At 41.7% G+C, this 20198-nt stretch overlaps 2 protein-coding genes across 13 annotated transcripts in view; one reads left to right on the top strand and one right to left on the bottom strand.

The window, feature by feature from the left end:
- The window catches only part of BBOF1 (basal body orientation factor 1), a 39440-nt gene extending 35100 nt beyond the window's left edge, over positions 1-4340 (bottom strand). For both annotated transcript variants that reach the window (XM_032405559.1, XM_032405558.1), the window contains exons 1-2: positions 4138-4340; positions 547-775 (exon numbers count right to left, since the gene is read on the bottom strand). In XM_032405559.1, the coding sequence (XP_032261450.1) occupies positions 547-775; positions 4138-4199 (291 nt within the window). In that variant the 5' untranslated portion in view covers positions 4200-4340. The remainder of the gene's footprint in view (positions 1-546; positions 776-4137) is intronic.
- Positions 4341-4401: 61 nt separating this feature from the next.
- Positions 4402-20198, top strand: part of ENTPD5 (ectonucleoside triphosphate diphosphohydrolase 5 (inactive)) — a 39166-nt gene continuing 23369 nt past the window's right edge. For 2 of the 11 annotated variants that reach the window (XM_032405549.1, XM_032405550.1), the window contains exons 1-3: positions 4402-4466; positions 7666-7745; positions 13372-13437. Coding sequence is in view for 1 of the 11 variants with exons in the window: in XM_032405544.1 (XP_032261435.1) it covers positions 7737-7745 (9 nt within the window). In the remaining 10 variants the exon portion in view is untranslated. Of the gene's footprint in view, positions 4467-4788; positions 4919-7665; positions 7774-8037; positions 8173-11923; positions 11965-12582; positions 13438-20198 lie in introns of those variants that run through there. The other 9 variants (XM_032405546.1, XM_032405547.1, XM_032405554.1 and 6 more) reach the window with 8 other exon arrangements.

Here is a 20198-nt window from a genome sequence, read left to right as displayed (position 1 = left end):
AACTAGCCAAAAAAAGGAGATTCAACTTGCTGGGTTCATAATCATGTGATCATGGATTATCAGTGAATTGCTTTATAAATCATTAAAAGTATTTATCAATATCAAAAAACATATAGGTCAGGGGCACCTGGGTGGCTCAGTCAGTTGAGCGTCAGAACACTTGATTTTGGCTCAGGTCATGATCTTGGGGTTGTGAGATGGAGCCCTGTGTCTAGGCTCTGCACTCACCGGGGAGTCTGCTTGAGATTTTCTCTCCTTATCCCTCTGCCCTTCCCCCACTGCTTGTGTGAACACTCCCTCTCTCCCTGCCTCAAATAAATAAATCTTGAAAAAAACAGACAGGTCATATACTATGCTCTTCTTAAAATAAAATGGACCATAATGTTCCCATATGACCATCAATCTCTGTTTCAGACAAGAAAACAATGGGACAAGGGCTGAAAATAAAAGAGCCAATTCTAACAGTAAAGCCATTCAGCAATAACGTCCTGCTTCAAGTATGACAGAGGTAGTTATTGAGACTCGGGAGGGTTTCTACCTACCTACCATATTATCTTTCTCCTGATCCTGCTTCTTCAGGTAACTTAATACAGACATTGTATCTTTCTCCATTTTATACTGCTGTTTCTTTAAGTCCTCATTACTTTTTGCCAGTCTCCGGGAAGTATCACGATACTCAATCCTAGAGAGTTCTGTGACTTCCAGCCTGGCCTCCCAAAGGGAGGCATTGGCCTTGGCTCTGTCCACTGTAGATTCATCAGCTTTTATTATCTTCCTGCATGGGAAGAGGACATTGACAACATATAACTATTTCTCTACTATATTAGAATTATACCTTTCTCTTTACTACTATTTGTTTTGGTTGGCATTGCCTGGCACATATGAGCAAATATTGTTGGATGAATGAGTTAATAAATACATATTTATGATAAGGGAGTTAAGTGGGTGACTCTTCTCAGAAGAGGGGAGCTTTGGAGCATAACTCTAAAGGACTGGAAAAACAAAGAGGAAAGGCACAAGTCAAATTCATTTCATAAATTTTTCACATCTTTTCATTTACCTCTTTTTCTCGTATTTGAAACTGTCATTTCTATTCCTACCCACTCAGTTTTAGACCTTGGTTCTCACTCCTGCATATCCATTACCTTAGTTCCCCTTCTGCATGATAATACATTCGTAGTATAACTGTAAGTCCATCATTCTGTAATCTTCCACATACTCCAACCCCAGTTTTGGTTTTGTTTTAGGTTGTTTTTTGGGGGGGGGGCTTTCTGGCTAGACCTTGGACAAAAGATCAAGTCACAAGGACAAGTATGTTAAATACTTTATTAGCTGGTGCCACAATGCACCAGGCTTCAAGGACAGCTGAGAAACGAACCATAATCATTTATACAGAAGTAAAAAGAAAAATTTAAAATAATAATAATAAAGCATGGCTTCAAAGATTAAAGTGATAAAAGTAGAGTTTTTCAAAATAAAGATTTAGGGGCGCCTGGGTGGCTCAGTCGGTTAAGCGCCTGCCTTCGGCTCAGGTCATAATCCCAGGATCCTGGGATCGAGCCCCGCATCGGGCTCCCTGCTCGGCGGAGAGCCTGCTTCTCCCTCTCCCTCTGTCTGCCACTCTGCCTACTTATGCTCTCTCTCTCTGTTAAATAATTAAAAATCTTTAAAAAACAAACAAACAACAAAATAAAGATTTATTGTATGAAGATTAACAAAACAATGCCCCTTATATGTGGTAGGCACTGGATGCATAAATATTTAGATAATAAGTAAGACTTTACCTACATTTGAACTCTAAATATTTTCACACATAGATATGTGTGGATCTTTCTGTACTATCACCCTCCATCCCCACCAACTCCTGGTTCTCCATCCCTTTCCCTTCTGTTCTCTTCAAATTAAGGCCAGCCCCACCTCCAACCCTCTAGCCTGTTATAGCTTTGACCTTCCTTTCCAGCATGATTTAGGCAGTAGTGACAGGCTGCCTTGCTATAATCATCCAATTACTCCCTGAAGGTATCAGGTCTAAGCTGCTCAGAACAGTTGATGGCAGCTAGGATTTCTCATAAAACAACCACTAATACTGACTGAAAAACAAAGCAGCATTTCTCAAACTATGAGTCATGGAAAATCCAAGGAATACAAGGTCTGTTACCCTCAGTGTTCCTCCTTGTTGATAAATGTACTGTAGGTGCACAGTCAAAAATAGAAAACTTATGCTAGTGAGTTCCAAGAATGTGACAAGCCCTTGGCACTTTTAAAAAGTGCAAGACTGGGGCACCTGGGCGGCTCAGTTGGTTAAGTGTCTAACCTCAGCTCAGCTCATGATCTCACTTTGGCTCAGGCCATCATCTCAGGGTCCTGGGATTCAGCCCTGCGTCAGGGCTCTGTGCTCAGTGGGGAGTCTGCTCAAGGATTCTCTCTCTCCCTCTCCCTCTGCCCCTCTCTCTCCTTCTCAAATAAATAAAATCTTTTCTAAAAAGTGTTTATGCAATTATGTAAAAAAGAAAGAAAAAAGTTACACTGCAGAAGAATACTTATATTAATACATGGGGGGGGGAGCTACAAATAAATATGTACCCTGGGCTATCATTTTATAAAGAAGAAAAAGAAAATCCCCAAATGATAGTAGTAGTTACATTTGGATGATGGGATTACAGGTGATTTTTGTTTTCTACTTTGACTTCCATGTTTCCTAAACCTTCTGTACTGAGCATGTATTACTCTCTTAAACAAGTTACTTTATAAACTTTACAAGTTTGGGGGATTCCCTTTTGGTCCCATATATAGTGATTGATGCTGGACACCATGTATGATTCCAACAAACCACTAGAGTCACCCAATAGATTTAGTGGCAATCTAGCAGCAACTCCATGCAAAGGGTTAGTGCTACAGCAATGCCTACTTTAGGGGTTCTGACCAGCTTGGGGAAACGTGAACAATTACCAATTCGTTCAAATCTTTTACGTTTTCCTTTGAACCAAAAGGAATCCTTCAAAAGGCCCAACGAACTACTTCTTCAATCACCCAGAGATTCTCTAGATGTTCAAGATATGCTCAACCACACCACAGAGATCTCTCAGGTGGGGGGCGGGGGCGGGAGGAGAAAGAAACCCAGAGCATAGTTCCCATTGAAAAAAGAGAAGATTCAAGTTGAAGCATACACGGACACCTTAATTTGTTTATTTAACAAATAATAAGCATCCACCATGTTCCAGGGTCTCTGCTAGTTGCTGGAGATATGGAGAATAATGCTTAGTGCCTACTCCAGAGAAGCTTGTAGTCTTGAGCAGGGATTTCCAACCCTGGCACTACTTATATCCTGACCCAAATAATTCTTTGTTTGGAGAGCAGGTGGGGGGTGTCCTGTGCATTGCAGGACGTTTAACAGTATCCTTGGTCTCCACCCACTAGATGCCAGTAGCACACATCCCCCGATGAGAACCAAAAATGTCTCTAGATAGTGCCAAATGTCCCCCGGGAGCCAAAATCGCCCCGAGTTGAGAACCACCGGTCTGGAGCAGTACTGTCCAACAGAACTTTCTGTGGTGATGTTAATGTACTATACCTAGGCTGTCCAATACAGTCACCAGTAGCCACATGTGCCTACTGAACATATGAAATGTGGCTAATACAACAGAAGATCTGATTTTTAAATTTTAAGAGCCACACATGGCTGGTCACTACCCTATTGGACAGCGCTGGTCTAGAGGACCTTCAGTATACCAAGAAATGTTATCCTGACCTTCTGATCTTCACTTCTAGTGTCAGAACTAACTCTTCCTCCTCATTCCCAGTTCTTTGGTTTTTTCACTAGCCCCTATTTCATTTGGTCCTGTATTTTATTCTTTGGGAACTTATCTGCCTCCATCGTTAATGCATTACACATAGGCAGGGGCTGTGTCTAAATTATTCAGGGTCCCAAAACTCACACTCCGTTGTTTAGGTTGGAGCAGTACGGTTCGCATGCATTTTGGGAATTTTTGAACAATGAGGCTGTCCTTTTCAGAATCCAGGAGAGCAAGAGGAGGGCACTTAGCCAGCCGGCCAGCCCCAGCGTCCCGCCGGTTCCCAGCCCCGAATCCCCAGAGGGTAGGCCCGGGGAGAGGGGACCCCAGCGTGGCTTCTCCTTACTTCTTGTCTTTGTCTTTGCCTTTACTCTTGCCTTTCTTTTTGTCCTTTCCCTTAGACGGCATCCTGGCTTCACCAGGGGCCCCACTGTAGCCGACGTTTCTCCACCGCCTCCCCGGCCCGGCTCCGTTTCTAAGGAAACCAGCACGCCCAGCGGGTAACGTTCCGTCCCGGCCGTTGCCCGTGCGCCGCAGAGCGCACGCGCCCGTGACGTAGCCCCGACGCCGCCGCCGCAAGGGGCTCGGTCCGCGGGCCGGGCACGGGGGCGGGGCAGAGAGCGCTCCCAGGGCTGAGGGCGGCGGGCGGCCGCGCCGGAGCGGCGCGCGCGCGCGGTGAGTGTGCCGGCAGCGGGGACGCGGCTGGGCAGGCTGGCGGGCGCGGGTTCGAAACGGGCCCGCACGGGGCGGCGGCGCGGCGTCCTGCAGGCCGGGCGTTTCCGGCGGCGCGACGGTCGGTGCGCCCAAGCCTCAGGAGGCTTGCTTCCCTGGGGTTCCGTCCGCCCCGCCGCGGGCGTCGGTGCGCCACCCCGCGCCGGCTTTGCAGCGTTTCCCCCTCCTTGCCATCGCGTCCACCCCTTGGCCTCACGCCGCAGCCAGCGTGGCCGAGGCCGCCGTGCTCCGCCTCGTCCTTTCCCGAAGCTGCCCTGACTCTTTTGGTTTCATTCTCCCTCTCCTAGCTTCTAACTCTGGCTAATTCTGTAAGGGATGAAGCATTCAACGGACTTGCCAGGCTCAACACTTTTTGATGAGGCCGTGGAGGACTTTTCCGAGGGCGGTGGTTGGCGGTGAGGCTGGCAGCCTCGTTTGGGGAGCGCGTGAGGGCGTCCGAGAAAAGTCCTGTCAGCTGGGGTCGGAGAGGCTCCGACGAGGAGAAAGTGTTGTCACCTGGGGTGGGAAAGGCGGCAGGGCCACGAGGAGAGAGCTCTGGGGTCAGGCCCTCGGCCCCGTTCTGTTCCGTGTGTCCGACGCTGCCCGCCCAAAACGGCCCCGGATTCCCATTTATTGATACCTGTCTCGTCCGCAGCCCCTTTTTGTGCAAGTTGCATACAGTTGGAACTTCGGCCTTTTGGTGTTTTGTTTTTTGTTTTGTTTTTTTTCCTGAGCACATTTGTGAAAAGGGGTATTCAAAAGTGGTGTTCTTTTTCAGAGGAGGAGCTCTGTGATTATGCCTTTATTCTGTGAGAGTTAGTCATTGAGGACGATCGGGAATTCAGGGTGCCAAGACAGTGCCTAGGAAACTTGTGACTGAAGCTCTGCTATGCGTTATCCTACATTTCAAATTGAATTTAAGGTTTTTTTTTTTTTTTTTTAAGATTTTATTTATTTGACAGAGACAGAGAGGGAACACAAGCAGGGGGAGTGGGAGAGGGAGAAGCAGGCCTCCCGCGGAGCAGGGAGCCCGATGCGGGGCTTGATCCCAGGACCCTGGGTTCATGACCTGAGCTGAAGGCAGATGCTTAACGACTGGGCCACCCAAGCGCCCCTGAATTTAATGTTTCTTTAAAAACTTTGTACATCTTCCCTCTCCATTTCTCGAGGTCTTTGTCCTGATGTCCCCTTCCTTTTTTTTTTTTCCCTCCAGTTGTGTAGCTTCTGTTTATGAATTCTGTGGCTAGAGGGAACATGCTGATTTGTTAATGAGCGCTGAAAATCTGTTTAGACACAGCGTGTGTTAGCATGATTTTAGCTTACCCCCCCTTTTTTTTGAGTAGAGTTGATTCACAGTGTTATATTAGTTTCAATTGTACAACATAGTGATTCACCTTCTCTATAGGTTCTGCTATGCTCACCACAAGTGTAGCTACCTGTAAAATGCTATTACAGTATCATTGTATTTTCTATGCATTAACTTACTCCGTAAGTCCCTTTTATTCCAATGATTTATTCATCCTGATTTAGGGAAATGTTGGGGTTAAGAGCCGACGGCCAAGAAAGAATTCTTGAGACATCCTCGGTGCAAAAAGGTGGTTTAATTAAAGCATGGGACAGGACCTGTGGCCAGAAAAAGCTGCCCTGGGGTTGTGAGGTGTGGCCAATTATATACTTTCAAGTTGGGAGGGGGTTAGGGATAGCTTAAGTCTCTAAGGAATTTTGGAAGCAAGGTTTCCAGGAGCTTGAGGGGGCTAGCAATTATTAGGAAAAGGTCATTTATTACTGTCTAGTAAACCCTTAGTCATGAGACCCTTCAGATGTATATCAGTGGGCCATATGCTTGGGGGATGATTGCCAACATATATCTTGGTGGGGAAGTAGAGATAAAAAGTTTCCAGAGGAATTTTTATATATTAAAGTAGACCAGAGGATCCCGGGGGTGTTGGGCTAAGGTTGCCTTTTGCTCTTACCAAAGTACTAACATCAAGGCAGCTGAGTTCCTAGAGGAATGTCACTCTGCCTGTTCCAAGGACTTGTCAATGGGCTTTAAATAGTAAGGAAATTTAATTTTTTTATTTTGCCTTTGTTTCCCACATCAATTACACAGCTAGAAGCCTGCATCTCCTATTCCCCTTCACCTGTTTTGCCCAACCCTCCAACCCCTACCCTCTGGTGGCTTACTGCATTTCTGGTGCAAATTTTCCCTCTATTTGTATGTCACACTCTGGTGGGTCCATACACTGAAGGAATTTCCTCTGATAATATCCATAAAGTTAGGATTAATTTTTGTCTGAGGTTCTGAAAGTGCGTCCTATTGATAACTTGCAGAAAAGAGAGGTTAGGGCATCTTCTATATAGGCTGAATATTTGGAATTCTAAAAATTGGTTATTGTATAATATGAAGGTCAGTTCAAGACTTTCCTTGTTTGAACACAGGCCTATAGACTCATTTATAAACATGAAAATTTGATTGTAACAAGATTATTTCTTAATATACGCATAATACTTTAAATTACATATACTTTATAGTTTTTTTTAATCATACAACATTTTTATTTACCATAAGTTTGTAGTTAAAACTGCTGTGATATGACTATGGCTAAGAGAAATACCCATATTTATACTATAGTAGAGGTGGTTCTAGAATTTGCAGTCTTCTGAACCTCCACATTCTCTGCCAAAGAACTGGATATTATTCAGTCATCTGTTAGTAAGAAACATCTGATGATACAGATAGTAAAGTAGGCAGTTGCTATTTAGCAATTCATCTGGTAACATTTCCTTCCATAATTTCTGGTAGGTAGGTTTACTGTGAAGTTTCAGGATTATCTTGCTGAATAAATATGCTTTGTTTTATTTTTTAGAATGCTAATGCCTTTTTTTTTTAAAGATTTATTTATTTATTTATTTGACAGAGAGAGAGAGAGAGCAAGAGAGGGAACACAAGCAGGGGGAGTGGGAGAGGGAGAAGCCGGCTTCCCGCAGAGCAGGGAGCCCGACGCGGGGCTCAATCCCAGGACCCTGGGATCATGACCTGAGCCCAAGGCAGACGCTTAACGACTGAGCCACCCAGGTGCCCCTAGAATGCTAATGCTTTTAAAACTTGGAATAAACCAGTTAGTGTTTTGTTGACTTGGCTTTACAATTGTTTTTTCCACAGTTTGCATAGTTCCCGGTCAACATAGAAATGTGGGAGTGTCTTGGCTGAATCCTCATGCAGACAAGATCATTATGGTCCTGGTAGGTAGGACAAGGAGCCTGATAGAAGGTAACATCTGTGCTAGCATAAAGCTCTAAATGTACTTCATATGCTTCTGGGTGGGTTTTGTTGGTGTTTTCTTTCTGAATTGGATTCTCTGTCCTTATCAAATGATGACTTTTCTCTTGTCCTGTTGATTGTAATATGAAGTGTAGAGTTGTTCAAAAAGCCAAACAACTTAGGACTACGTATAAAAATATATAGTATTTCCTGGTTTTGTTTTGTTTTGTTTTATTTTTCAAAATATATAGTATTTCTGATTTTCTCTTCTAGTAGTTCCCAAGTTGGGTCTACTCTGTAAAGTCATCTGTGGCTTTATTCTTGTTTCGCCTGGAGACTCAAAGTTTCTACTCATAAATCACCCTTGAAATCACCTGATAGCAGATGGAACTCTATAGATGGAAGAGAGTAGGTGGAGAGCTTTTGATTTGGTTTTCATAAAGCATTTAGAATCATGCATAAATGTATTATCCAAACTGTATCTGAAGGGACTGATTCGTATTTTCAAATATCATGGGGAGTCAGTTACTTACATCTTACTTTTTTATTGCCCGTGGTACAAATACAGAATTCTATTAAATAGGTATTGTGATATTGACTAGGTCACATCCCTGCAAGGGATAAGAAATCCTGGAGATCAAGGGTTTACTGTTATCAATTTTAAAACTAGGATTGTTGTTGTTTTTTTTTTAACATTGACTTTTTTTTTTTAAGATTTTACTTATTTGACAGAGACAGAGACATAGAGAGAAGGAACACAAGCAGGGGGAGTGGGAGAGGGAGAAGCAGCTTTCCGCTGAGCAGGGAGCCTGATGCAGGGCTTGATCCCAGGACCCCGGGATCATGACCTGAGCCGAAGGCAGATGCTTAACAATTGAGCCACCCAGGCACCCCGACTGTTTTATTTTTATACAAAATAAGATAATTATTACTACTGGCAATTTATTTGCAAAGTATTCCATTTTTATTAGTTGTCTATTCTGACAAAGCCATTACACAGGACTACAAGTTCTCTAAGAAAAATTACACATGCAAATTTCAGTCCCACTTATCTGCACTTTGATTTCATGGATCTGGCAGATGTTCATTTAAGAAATGTTTAGTGAGGGGGCACCTGGCTGGCTCAGTCAGTTAAGTGTCTGACTTTTGATTTTGGTTCAGGCTATGATCTCAGGGTCGTAAGATTGAGCCCCACATCTGGCTCCCCACTGTCTGCTTCTCTCCTTCTCCCTCTGCCCCCCTCTCTTGCTCATTCGTTCTCTCTCTCTCTCTAAAATAAATAAATACATCTTTAAAAAAAAAAGTTTAGTGAGTACCAACTGTATACCATGCTACCTGACAGCTTGAGGAGTACCAGCCTTCAAGTGGCTTATAGTCAGGTATATGAGGTACTGACCTGAGCATTGATCTGTGAGAATACACAACTTCATTGGCACCGAGGTACTAACAGTTAATAAAAAACACCAAGCAGTGATGGATAAAGGGAAGATGGCGTAAGTGCTGCAGGAATTTGGGGACATGAAAGGCTCTTATAGAGAAAGTTTACAGAAGGTGGGCTGAAAGGAAGAGGGAAGACTTTCTGGAAAGGTAGAATCATGTGAGCAAAATTCAGTGTGTGTTTGAGACAAGGAAATTTGTAACTAGAGCAGTAGTTCCCAAAGTGTGGTCCATGGACCAGTGGCATCAGCATCACCTGGGAACTTGTTACAAACTAGAAATGGAGATTCTCAGGCCCCACTGGAGACCTGCTGAATCAGGATGCTGGCAGTGAGGCCCACCAACCTATGTTTTAACAAGTCCTCCAGGTGGTTCTGATACATCCTAAAGTTTGAGAATTGCTAGACTAGAGGAGAGGGTTCTTGTATGAAAGTAGTGGGCAAAAAACTTTGGTAAGGTAGCCTGGGAATTCACAGTGAAGGACTTCAAATGTGAGGCAGGGAGTTTTTTATCCTACAGAGCAGAGACGCCAACTTGTAACTTGAAGGCTGGATTTGACCCATAGTGTTTTGCCAGGCCTGCACAGTGGCTTTTGGGTTTTTTAAAATTTTTAAGTGGAGGCTCCATAGCTCAGTGGTTAGAGCACTGGTCTTGTAAAATTTTTAAGTGGAATTAGTTGTCACTGTTTGAAAACCAGATTCCACACAGAAATCTGTGCTTTCAGCTTATCTTGAAAAAACCAGAAGACCTGTCAATACGGGGCCTGTAGTTCATCATGGTGGCAGTTTGTGGCAGCAGCGAGCAACTGCCCGTTCAGATGGCCTGTGTCCTCTCTAGCTTGCCATAGTCCCCACCACTTCTTGTGGGTTTACACCTTTACTGACTTCTATTTCCTGCTTGGCCCCAGTAAGTATGTAGGTCTTTGAGTTTGTACCTTCTGTTATGAACAGTGGAAAATTGATGAAAGTTTTATTTTATTTTTCTAAAGATTTTATTTATTCATTAGAGAGAGAGAGCAAATCAGAGAGACAGAGAGAGTGCACAAGCAGGGGGAGGGGCACAGTGAGAGGGAGAAGCAGACTCCCCACTGAGCAGGGAGCCCGATGCAGGGCTCAATCCCAGGACGCCAGGATCATGACCCGAGCCGAAGGCAGATGCCCAACTGACTGAGCTACCCAGGCGCCCCTTTATTTTTTTTTTTTTAAGATTTATTTATTTATTTTAGAGAGAGAAAATGAGCAGAGGGGAGAGGGAGAGAATCTCAAGCAGACTTCCTGCTGAGTGGGGAACCGTACATGGGACTCAGTCTCACAACCCTGAGATCATGACCTTAACCAACTGAGACACCCAGGTGCCCCAATTTGATGAAAGTTTTAAAGAGAGTGAGCTGATTCATGTATTCATTCATTCAACAGACATTGATTAATTAAACATATATGCCAGGTTGTACAGTGTTCAAAGATAAATGAATTCCTGACATGCTGTGGGTTAAAATCTAGTGGGAAAATGTTGAAAATAGTGGTGTATAGATTTGAGAATAGAGACATTGGTAATTGGAAGACCGGTTAAGAAGCTGTAACAGTCCCAAGTCTGAAGTAATAACGGCCAGAATTTAGATATTAACAGGGGTACTAGGGAGGAAAGAAGGAGAAAGAGATGGGAAAGATATTACAAAGGAAAAATCACCGGTTCTTGATAACAGATTGGAATATAGAAGGTATGAGAGTGGAGAATTCAAAGATGGTGAGGATTTTGAGTTGTGAATTAGGAAATCTGTGATGCACAGGAAATAAGAGAATCCATTTAGCCTCTCTGTGTGTGGGGGACAAGGGTGCCAAGGAAAGGGGGCATTTGGAGATGCCAGTTTGAAGTGTCTTTTGTTTTGAGTTCAGTGTATTGACATACACACAATATTAAGTGTTTTTAAAGGAAAACTTAATAGAGCATTACATCAAAAACTGATGTATTATATGTTGGCTAATTGAACTTAATAAAAAAAAGAAAAGAAAAAAATTTTTTTAAAAAAGAAAACTTAATAGAACTGTCAAGATTGCATGCTTAGAGGTAGATATCACTCATTCCATTCTTGGTTTCCAAGGGCATACTGGGAAGGTGTTTAAGTTGTAGTTAACAAAATGTCTTGAAAATGTTTGCTTTGGGGGCCGTGTAGTTAGAATTTCTAACCTTGTGTGAATCCTCTCTTGGATGTATAATTTTTAGATTTATGTTGCATAGGTAAGTTTAACTTTCTGGGAGAATGGAAGATACTGTATAAATTCAAATGCTTAAAGATATTTTCTGAGTATCAGTACTACCCTTCAGAATTTAAATCGTAGTTGGCTGTGTACGGGTGAGATATCCAAAGGATGAAATGTTGCCATGACTTTTGTTTTATTGAAATCATAGGGGTGCCTGGGTGGCTCAGATGGTTGGGTGTCTGCCTTTGGCTCAGGTCATGATCCCAGGGTCCTGGGATCGAGCCCCACATCGGGCTCCTGGCTCAGCGGGAAGCCTGCTTCTGCCTCTCCCACTGCTCATGCGCTCTCTCTCTCTGTGTCTCAAATGAATAAATAAAATCTTAAAAAAAAAAAAATCATAGCCAAAGTTTTTCCTCTTAGGATCTTACATTTGGTTCCATCTGCACTTTCTTTCTTTCTTTCTTTTTTTTTTTTTTTTTTGGAAGTAAGCTGTATGCCCAGTGTGGGGTTTGAACTCATAACCACGAGATCAAGAGTCACATGCTCGACTGACTAAGCCAGCCAGGTGCCCCCATCTGCTTGCCTTTTTTTTTTTTTAAGATTGATTTATTTATTTACTTGCATGCGAGTGGGGTGGAGGGGGGTAGAGGGAGAGGGAAAAAGAATCTCAAGCAGACTCCCTGCTGAGCATGGAGCCTGATGCAGGGCTCAATCTCACAACCCTGAGCTGAAATCAAGAGTTTGACGCTCAACCAACTGAGCCACCCAGGTAACCCCCTGCATCTGCTTTTTTAAAAAAAGTTTTACTGTGGTAAAATATATAACATAAAAATTGCCATATTAACCATTCTAAGTGTACAGTTCAGTAGTATTAATTATATTCACTGTTTTATAACCATCACTACTATCTATTTCCAAAACTCTGTCATCACCTCAAACAGAAACTCTGGACCTGTTAAGCAATAACTCCCATTCTCCTCTACTCCCCTACCCCCTGGTAACCTCTAATCTACTTTCTGTCTCTATGAATTTACCTATTCTAGACATTTCATGTAAGTGGAATCATATATATCTTTTTGTATCCAGCTTATTTCACTTAGCGTAATGTTTTCAAGGTTCATCCATACTGTAGCATGTGTTAGAACTTCATTTCTGTTCTTTTTTTAATTTACACAGTCTCCAGTGTGGGGCTTGAACTCATGACCCTGAGATCAGGAGTCACATGCTCTTCCAGCCGAGCCAGCTAGGCACACCAGAACTTCATTCCTTTTTATAGCTGAATAGTATTTATTGAATATATGTATCATATTTTGTTGCATATCTATTGACACTTCAGTTGTTTCCACCTCTGGTTGTTGTGAATAATGCTGTAATGAACATCGGTGTAGAAATATTTTTTTGAGTCCTTATCTTCAGTTGTTGTGGATATGTACCTTGGACTAGGATTGGCTTGGTCCCTTTTAACCATGGACTCATACATGTAATAGTAAATGGCCCCTCTTGATCACACTGTGGAACACACACCTTATTAGAGGAGTTCTTTACAGCAAAAAAAAAAAAAAAAAAAAATATCCCACTAAGTGCATAAACTAGATTTTATCCACTTTGTTTGTGGATCAGCTCCTTAGTCACTGCCCCCCATACATTTACACACATACATTTATACAAAATATACACTAGCTTTTAGAGGGAGTGTGACTTGCCTCCCTTTGCTGTTGCTGATTTTATAAACAAGTGATTTTGTAAGAGTGGCTATATTCGTAGTTTGAATGAGAAGAAAGTATGGAAAAGGAGAAAGAGCCCAAGAGTACTAGACTTCAAGTCAGGAGATGAGTGTGGTGATCTGGTTTCCAGAGATTGAGCAGATTAGAAATGAATATGAAAAAAAATTATCACCTCAAAAATAAGCTTACTGACAAGAGAGAAAAGAGAGAACTTTGCTCTTATGATTATCCATGTCCATCTTCTATAGGTTGAAAAAATGGCACATTAGTTGAAGGAAAGAAAGGGGAATGCCCAGAAGAAAAAGAAAATACTGGTAAGTAGCCAATATAAAATAATACCCCACTTTTCCATAGGTCAGATTTCTGCACATTCTGCTTTCTTATTCCTGAGAGCTCAATCTCTGAGCCACTAAAAGACCTGTCACAAGGTCTACAACCCTTATCATTTTGGAGAGGCTCTCATTTGCATGAGTTGACATAAAAATCTAATAATTATGGCTTTCTGATTTACATCCCATTGATTTTAAAGATTTAAAAAAAATTACCGTGATGGCAGCTTATTGAAGGAATTCTGTATATAACAACACTCATCAGTGATACACAGCATGATGTCAGGGAAGACTAGCTCAAAAAGCATAGCAATCTGGGACCATTTGATGGCAGACAGGCAAACAGTCCTATAGAACTGTGTAGCCCCTAGAGGCATCCCAGGTTTGCAGAAAAATATAACTGATGATCATAATCATGACCCTGAATCATAAGTCACTTTAGAAATATTTGTAGCCAACATTGTTAAAATAAAAATGTTACATTATTTAAAGGGGAAGCATCTTAGACACATTTGAAGAAAGGTACTTATGTGGCAGCCCTATTCCTTTATATATCAGGTATCATCGTAATATTTCAGTCTTTCTCATTTTGTCATTTTGATATAACATATTTGAAGCAGTAGATACTTTTCATTTGATATCAAGAAAGGGAAAATAGGTTTTCACTTCTCTTCCCACAAATTCCAGTGTAAACAATGACAAAGGGCATTGATCCTTGTAATTACTCTTCTGCACATAAATGCCTCCCACAATGGATATGGGTTTGAAGGCAGAAATAGTTTATCACCTTAGGTTTTTATTATATTTGCTCACTGGGGCAATATTAACCCTCTCCTGACTGGTAGTAGCTTCCTGTCTAAAGGTTTTTCACTCTTAATGGATGGGTAGGAAAAGGCCTTGTGCCTTGTGAAGAGAGGGGCAGCAAGAGCAGCAGCTTTCCCCAGGCAGTGGGTACTGTAGCTAAGTCAAGCCTGAAACAATGAAGAATGAAGTCAGGCACTGCCTGATCTCATTTTGGTATAACACCCAAATGGTTTCATTGTATAGAATTGGCCTTTTGGACACTTGTCTAATGATGTTTCGATTAAAATGGAATAAAGTACAGAAAGAAGTGATCTGTTTATAGGGAAGATTTTATATTTGTTGGTAACTACCAATGTATCAATTCTAATTCCTTTATTGGGAGTGTTTGATCTTAGGGTTGGAGAGACCTTAAAAGAGATCTCATTCAACCAGCCTTCTGATTTGTGAATCCACCAGGGACAACGTAGTCAGACTTGAGCTGGGCCCTTGGGGCAAGAATCCTCTCCTCACCACCAGCGCAACAACTCCTACTGTTGGGAAGTTCTTCCCATTCAATCTCTCCCCTTGTAGTTTCCATGCTTACAAGTCTTATTACAGCTCTTTGGCAGCATTCTAAAACAAGTTGATTATTTAATAATTCTTTTTTATTTTGTTGATGATTGAAAAATGCTTGTTACAGAGTTTTTCAGTGGTTTTCATATCTGTGCCAGTTGTCAGTCTTCTCCCTTTCTACCAAATATCTCTTCGGTACCTAAGTATTAATGCTACTGTTGTCTGATTGGACATTTTCTTTCTATATATAGCATGAAGAAAGTTGCTATTCTGTTAATATAAATACTTTCACTCTATACCTTCCTTGATTTAGCATTTCATTTCACTGTTAGGTTTATTATTCAGTTATTAATGGATGCTTATAATTGTAACAAATATAGTGACTCGTTTATTTTCTCCCTACTCTTTCCTAAATATATCTGACGTTTTTGAAGTATTTACATTCCTTTCACCCTAGGAACAAGCAGGATATTGTATGAGTTGTAGTTTTTCTGACTTTAATGCTTCTCCTTAAATAAAATATTGGGACTCAGGGTGCCTGGGTGGCTCAGTTGGTTAAACGTCTGACTCTTGGTTTCGGCTCAGGTCATGATCTCAGGGTACTGAGATCAAGCCCCATATCAGGTTTCACACTCAGAGTGGAGTCTGCTTAAGATTCTCTCCCTCTGCCCCTCCCCCACACTCATGGTCACTCTCTCACTCTCTCTCAAATAAATAAATAAATAAAATCTTTTTTAAAAATATCAGGAGGAGGGTGCCTGGGTGGCTCAGTCATTAAGTGTCTGCCTTTGGCTCAGGTCATGATCCCAGGGTCCTGGGATCGAGCCCCCACATCAGGCTTCCTGCTCAGCGGGAAGCCTGCTTCTCCCTCTCCCACTCCCCCCTGCTTGTGTTCCTTCTCTCGCTGTGTCTCTCTCTGTCAAATAAATAAATAAAAATTTTTAAAAAATCTAAAAAAAAAATCAGGACTATAATAGAAAAAAAATGGAAAGCATCAAGTGGTGGGATAGGATTATTTTCAGAGAAATTAAAAGTCTATACTGTTTTTAATTTTTTAGAGTTAATCTCATTGGAATAACATGTAGTTCCTAAAACAAGAAGTGTGTAAGCTCCGTTAATAGAAATAATGTATAAACTGAAAAAAAAAAAGCTGAACACAAAATATTATGCAAATACTGGTTATAACTTGCAGTAGCCTCTAAGATGGCCCCCACTGATCCTCACCTCTTGGTATTCATGCCCATCCTCTCACACATTTCCTCAGGGTTGGACTGTAGGACCAATGGAATATGGGGGAAGTAATAATGTATGACTTACAGGGCTAAGTCATAAAAAAACAGCCACTTCTACCTTGCTCTCTCTTGGGTTTCCCACTCTGGAGGAGCCAGCCACCATGTAAAGATATTCAAGGTTCTTTGGAGAGTCCACTTGGGAAGCAGCTGAGGCTTCCTTCCAACAACCAGCATCAGCTCACCAGCCATTGAGTGAGCCATTTTGGAGGTGGGCTTTCAGCTTCAGTCAAGCCTTCAGTTGACTGTAGCCCCAGCCTGCATCTTGACTCCAGTATCATGAGAGACCCTGAGTCAGAACTTTCCAATTAAGCCACTCTTAAATTCCTGAACTATAGAAACTGTGAGATAATAAGTGTATCTTATTGTTTTAAGCAACTAAGTTTTGGGATTATTTGTTGTGCAGCAGTAGGTAACAGTGTACAGCATCCCAAATATTTATTGGTTTGATAAATAGAAGAGAACTTGGGCAATGTAAATAATGTTTAGTATCCTTTAGATTTGGGGCGGGGGCTGTTACTTCAGTTTATTGCAATTTTAACAAAGTGTGTGAATTAAAGAAATTTAATATAGCTATAGAACTAATAGATTCAGAAAAATAAAATTATAGTTTCTCCTAAAACAATATGACTAGATTAGGTATTCATTAATTCTCTTAAAATCTATTTATACAAATATATATTATTTCCCCCCCCTTTTTAAAGATTTTATTTGAGAGAGAGAGTACGAGGAGGGGGGAGGAACAGAGGGAAAGGGAGAAGCAGACTCCCCGCTGAACAGGGAGCCCGATGCAGGGCTTGATTCCAGGACTCCGAGATCATGACCTGAGCTGAAAGCAGATGCTCAACAAACTGAGCCACCCATGCACCCCTATTTTTCCCTTTTTATGTCACTTTGCAGTTTATTCCTATTGTCAGTTTCCATTGAGAACCTACTTGGACACTTTTCTAGGTGCTTGGGCTATATCAGTAAAGAAAGATTCCTGCTCTCTAGGAGCTTATATTCTATCAGAGGAACACAGATAATAAATAATACATAAACTATCTAATATGTTAGAATGTGATAAGGTGCAATAAAAAAAGAAAAAGATCAGAGTAAGGGGTATTGAGAGAGCAGGCAGAGATAAGGGACACATGAGGGAGAGAGGTTAGTATTAAAGATAGGTCTCAATAAGAAAGTAGCATTTGAACAATGATTTGAAGGAGTTGCAGGAATTTATCAAGTGGATGTATGTTTCAGTCAGCGGGGACAGCTAGAGCAAGGCCCTAAGGCAGGAGCATGTTTGACATGCACGCAGACGTCAGTGTTGGGGGAGTGAGTAAGGTGAAAACTTAGATAAGGTCAGAGGTCATGGGGAGGGAAGCAGAGCAAGTGGATCCGTGAAAGCTGTTGCTGGAATCTTGCTACTCTGGGGGAAATGGGAAGCCATTACTGGATTTTGCAGAGGAGAGACATTCTGTAACGTATTTTAAAAGGATGACTTTGGTTGCTTGTTAAAAATAGACTCTAGGGGAGTGAGAGTAAAAGCAGAGATGTGTTAAGACAATATTAGAGTAAATCACAGGAGAGATGATGGTGGCTCGGGCCAAAGTGGTGGCAATGAGTGACCAGAAATGATCAGATTCTGGGAATGTAATGAAGATAGAACCAGCAGGAAACAGATCAAAAGTTCTTGGTTATATACAGAAAGGAGATCAAACTATAAGACTTTTGCATGTTGATGCCAGTCTAACTTTCCAGCTTCATCTCTGATCATTCTTCTCTGCTCTACCTTCTCCTCCCACCCCCATATCCATTTTTCTCTAGAGTCATTCTAGATGACCCTTCTGGGTAATCTACTGATTAAAACTGTGGGCTCTGGAATTAGACCATCTGGGTTTGATTTCTGGCTCTTCTCGCTTTCTACTATGTGGTCTTACCTAGCTTCTTATGCCTCAGTTTTCTCGTTTCTAGAATGGGGATGTTAATAAATAGAACCTACCTCACAGAGTGGTTTTATAAGATTAAATGAGATAATGCATATAAAATACTTAACATACTGCTTGGGAAGTATTAAGGTCTTAGCTGCTATTACTGTTACCTCAAATTGTGTTCCTTTGGCCACAGTCTTTCCTCTGCATTAAATACTAACCCTTTCTTCTATACTCTTCCCCTATAGTCTACTTTTTGTTTTTGTTTTGTTTCTGAAATCCATATGACAAAAATTTTTGAGGAAATCAAAAAATGAAATCAAACCGTCCATAATATACCTATTTCTTTTCATCTTTTTATAGTCCCTCTGGTCTTTATTCACATGTCTGTATTATTTATGTAGTTCTATTCATTTTTCATGATTAGTTCAAATATCATCTCGTGATGCCTTTCCTAATCCTGTAGGTAGAGTTATTCCTTTAAGGCTTTGGGCTCCTCTGGTGTTTTTATGATTAACTTAAGAAGGTGTGGTTATTTGTGTCTATGTCTGTCACCTCTGCAGACTGAGCATCTTGGATAAAAACATCTGTTTATTCACATTTACTTCTTGAGCACCTAGCACTTAGTGGGCATCAGTGAATGTTCGTAGAATGGGACACTGGAATGGAGCCTACTAAGGCTCCCCACTTCAGTCTTACATCTAACGGCCAGATTCATATTTGTGACACTCCGTTGCTCAAAATCTTCAGTGGCTTCCCATCCCTGCAGAGTTTAGTCTAAACTCAGCTGAGTATTTGGTGTGCTGTACTGTCTGACCTGGCTTTGCCTTTCCAACTTTATTTCCTATCACAGTCAGTCAAACTGATGTGTTCACTATTCCCCAGAGGCCTCCATCCCTTTTCTACCTCCATGTCTTGAATCATTGTTTCCTGAAAAGCACTCCTCTCCTGTCTTAATGCCCCTTCTCAGGACCCTCTTCAAATGCCACTTCTTTCACAAAGCCTTCTCAGTTATTCCAGCTGGACATAATCTCTCCCTGCTTTGAAGTTTCAGAGCATGGTAACTGAGCTACTTGTCACATTTTAACTCTACAGAGGTTGTTAATGGACATGTATTCTTTTTTTTTCCTGTTTACTGTAGTCTCTTTTTTTTTTTTTTTAAAGATTTTATTTATTTATTTGAGAGAGAGAATGAGAGAGAGAGAGCATGAGAGGGGGAGGGCCAGAGGGAGAAGTAGACTCCCCGCTGAGCAGGGAACCCGATGTGGGACTCGATCCCGGGACTCCAGGATCATGACCTGAGCCGAAGGCAGTCGCTTAACCAACTGAGCCACCCAGGCGCCCCGTTTACTGTAGTCTCTTAAAGGGCAGGTCTAAGATGATTCATCTTTGCATGCCATACTTGTAAGTAGCACTGGGCAACTGATAATTTCTGGAATGGCTAAATGAATGAATATGTGAATAAATAGGATTCCTGGAGTAGCACTCCTATCCATGACCTGGTTTGGAGGGGGATGGGGAGCTGGGTATGTGATACATTGCCATGGTAAGATGCTGGGAAAGGTGGTACCCCCTTCCCTGATGCTTTTGTCTGCAGATATTATTAGCTCAATTGTAGCAAGTCTATTCATGAGAAATTTACTGATGTCTAACATGTTCCAGGCTCAGTACTTGAGTTTGGGAGTACAAAAGATGTCATATACCCTCACCTTAGACAGCCTTCAGATAGCAAAGTGTTCCAGAGCTCTGGCCCCTAGTATTGGGTATGTAGGTCCCAACTTATATTCCCACATGAGGCATTGCTCACTGTGCTGAATCTATTTCAGACTTAACTAATTAGACCAGTCATGGTTTTGCTTTGCTTGACTAACTTATGCTCTGGGTGGTTTAGCTAATCCATTTCTGTAGTTCAGCTTATTGTTTAAAATTTTCATTCTGGTTACATTTTAAACTTGCATTATGTTTAATTTTTAACTTCGTTAAAGCTAGCTTCTCGTGGAGCTCAGGAGAATTGGCAGTGGGAGCTTCCCTAAGACTTCCTGGTGGAATTTTCTAGTCACCTGTCCCATTCCATTATTTTAAACTGTTGAGAAATACTGTGTCATTTTATTCAGGTCAGTCAATACTAATATTTGTTTTGGGAGGGAATAGAAAAATTTAAATAACAGGGGTCGCCATGGAACTGTTTAAC

This window comes from Phoca vitulina, unplaced genomic scaffold, assembly GCF_004348235.1.
Source record: "Phoca vitulina isolate PV1807 unplaced genomic scaffold, GSC_HSeal_1.0 scaffold7, whole genome shotgun sequence".
Taxonomy (NCBI): Eukaryota; Metazoa; Chordata; class Mammalia; order Carnivora; family Phocidae; genus Phoca; species Phoca vitulina.
This window is presented reverse-complemented; position numbering and strand designations above follow the sequence as displayed.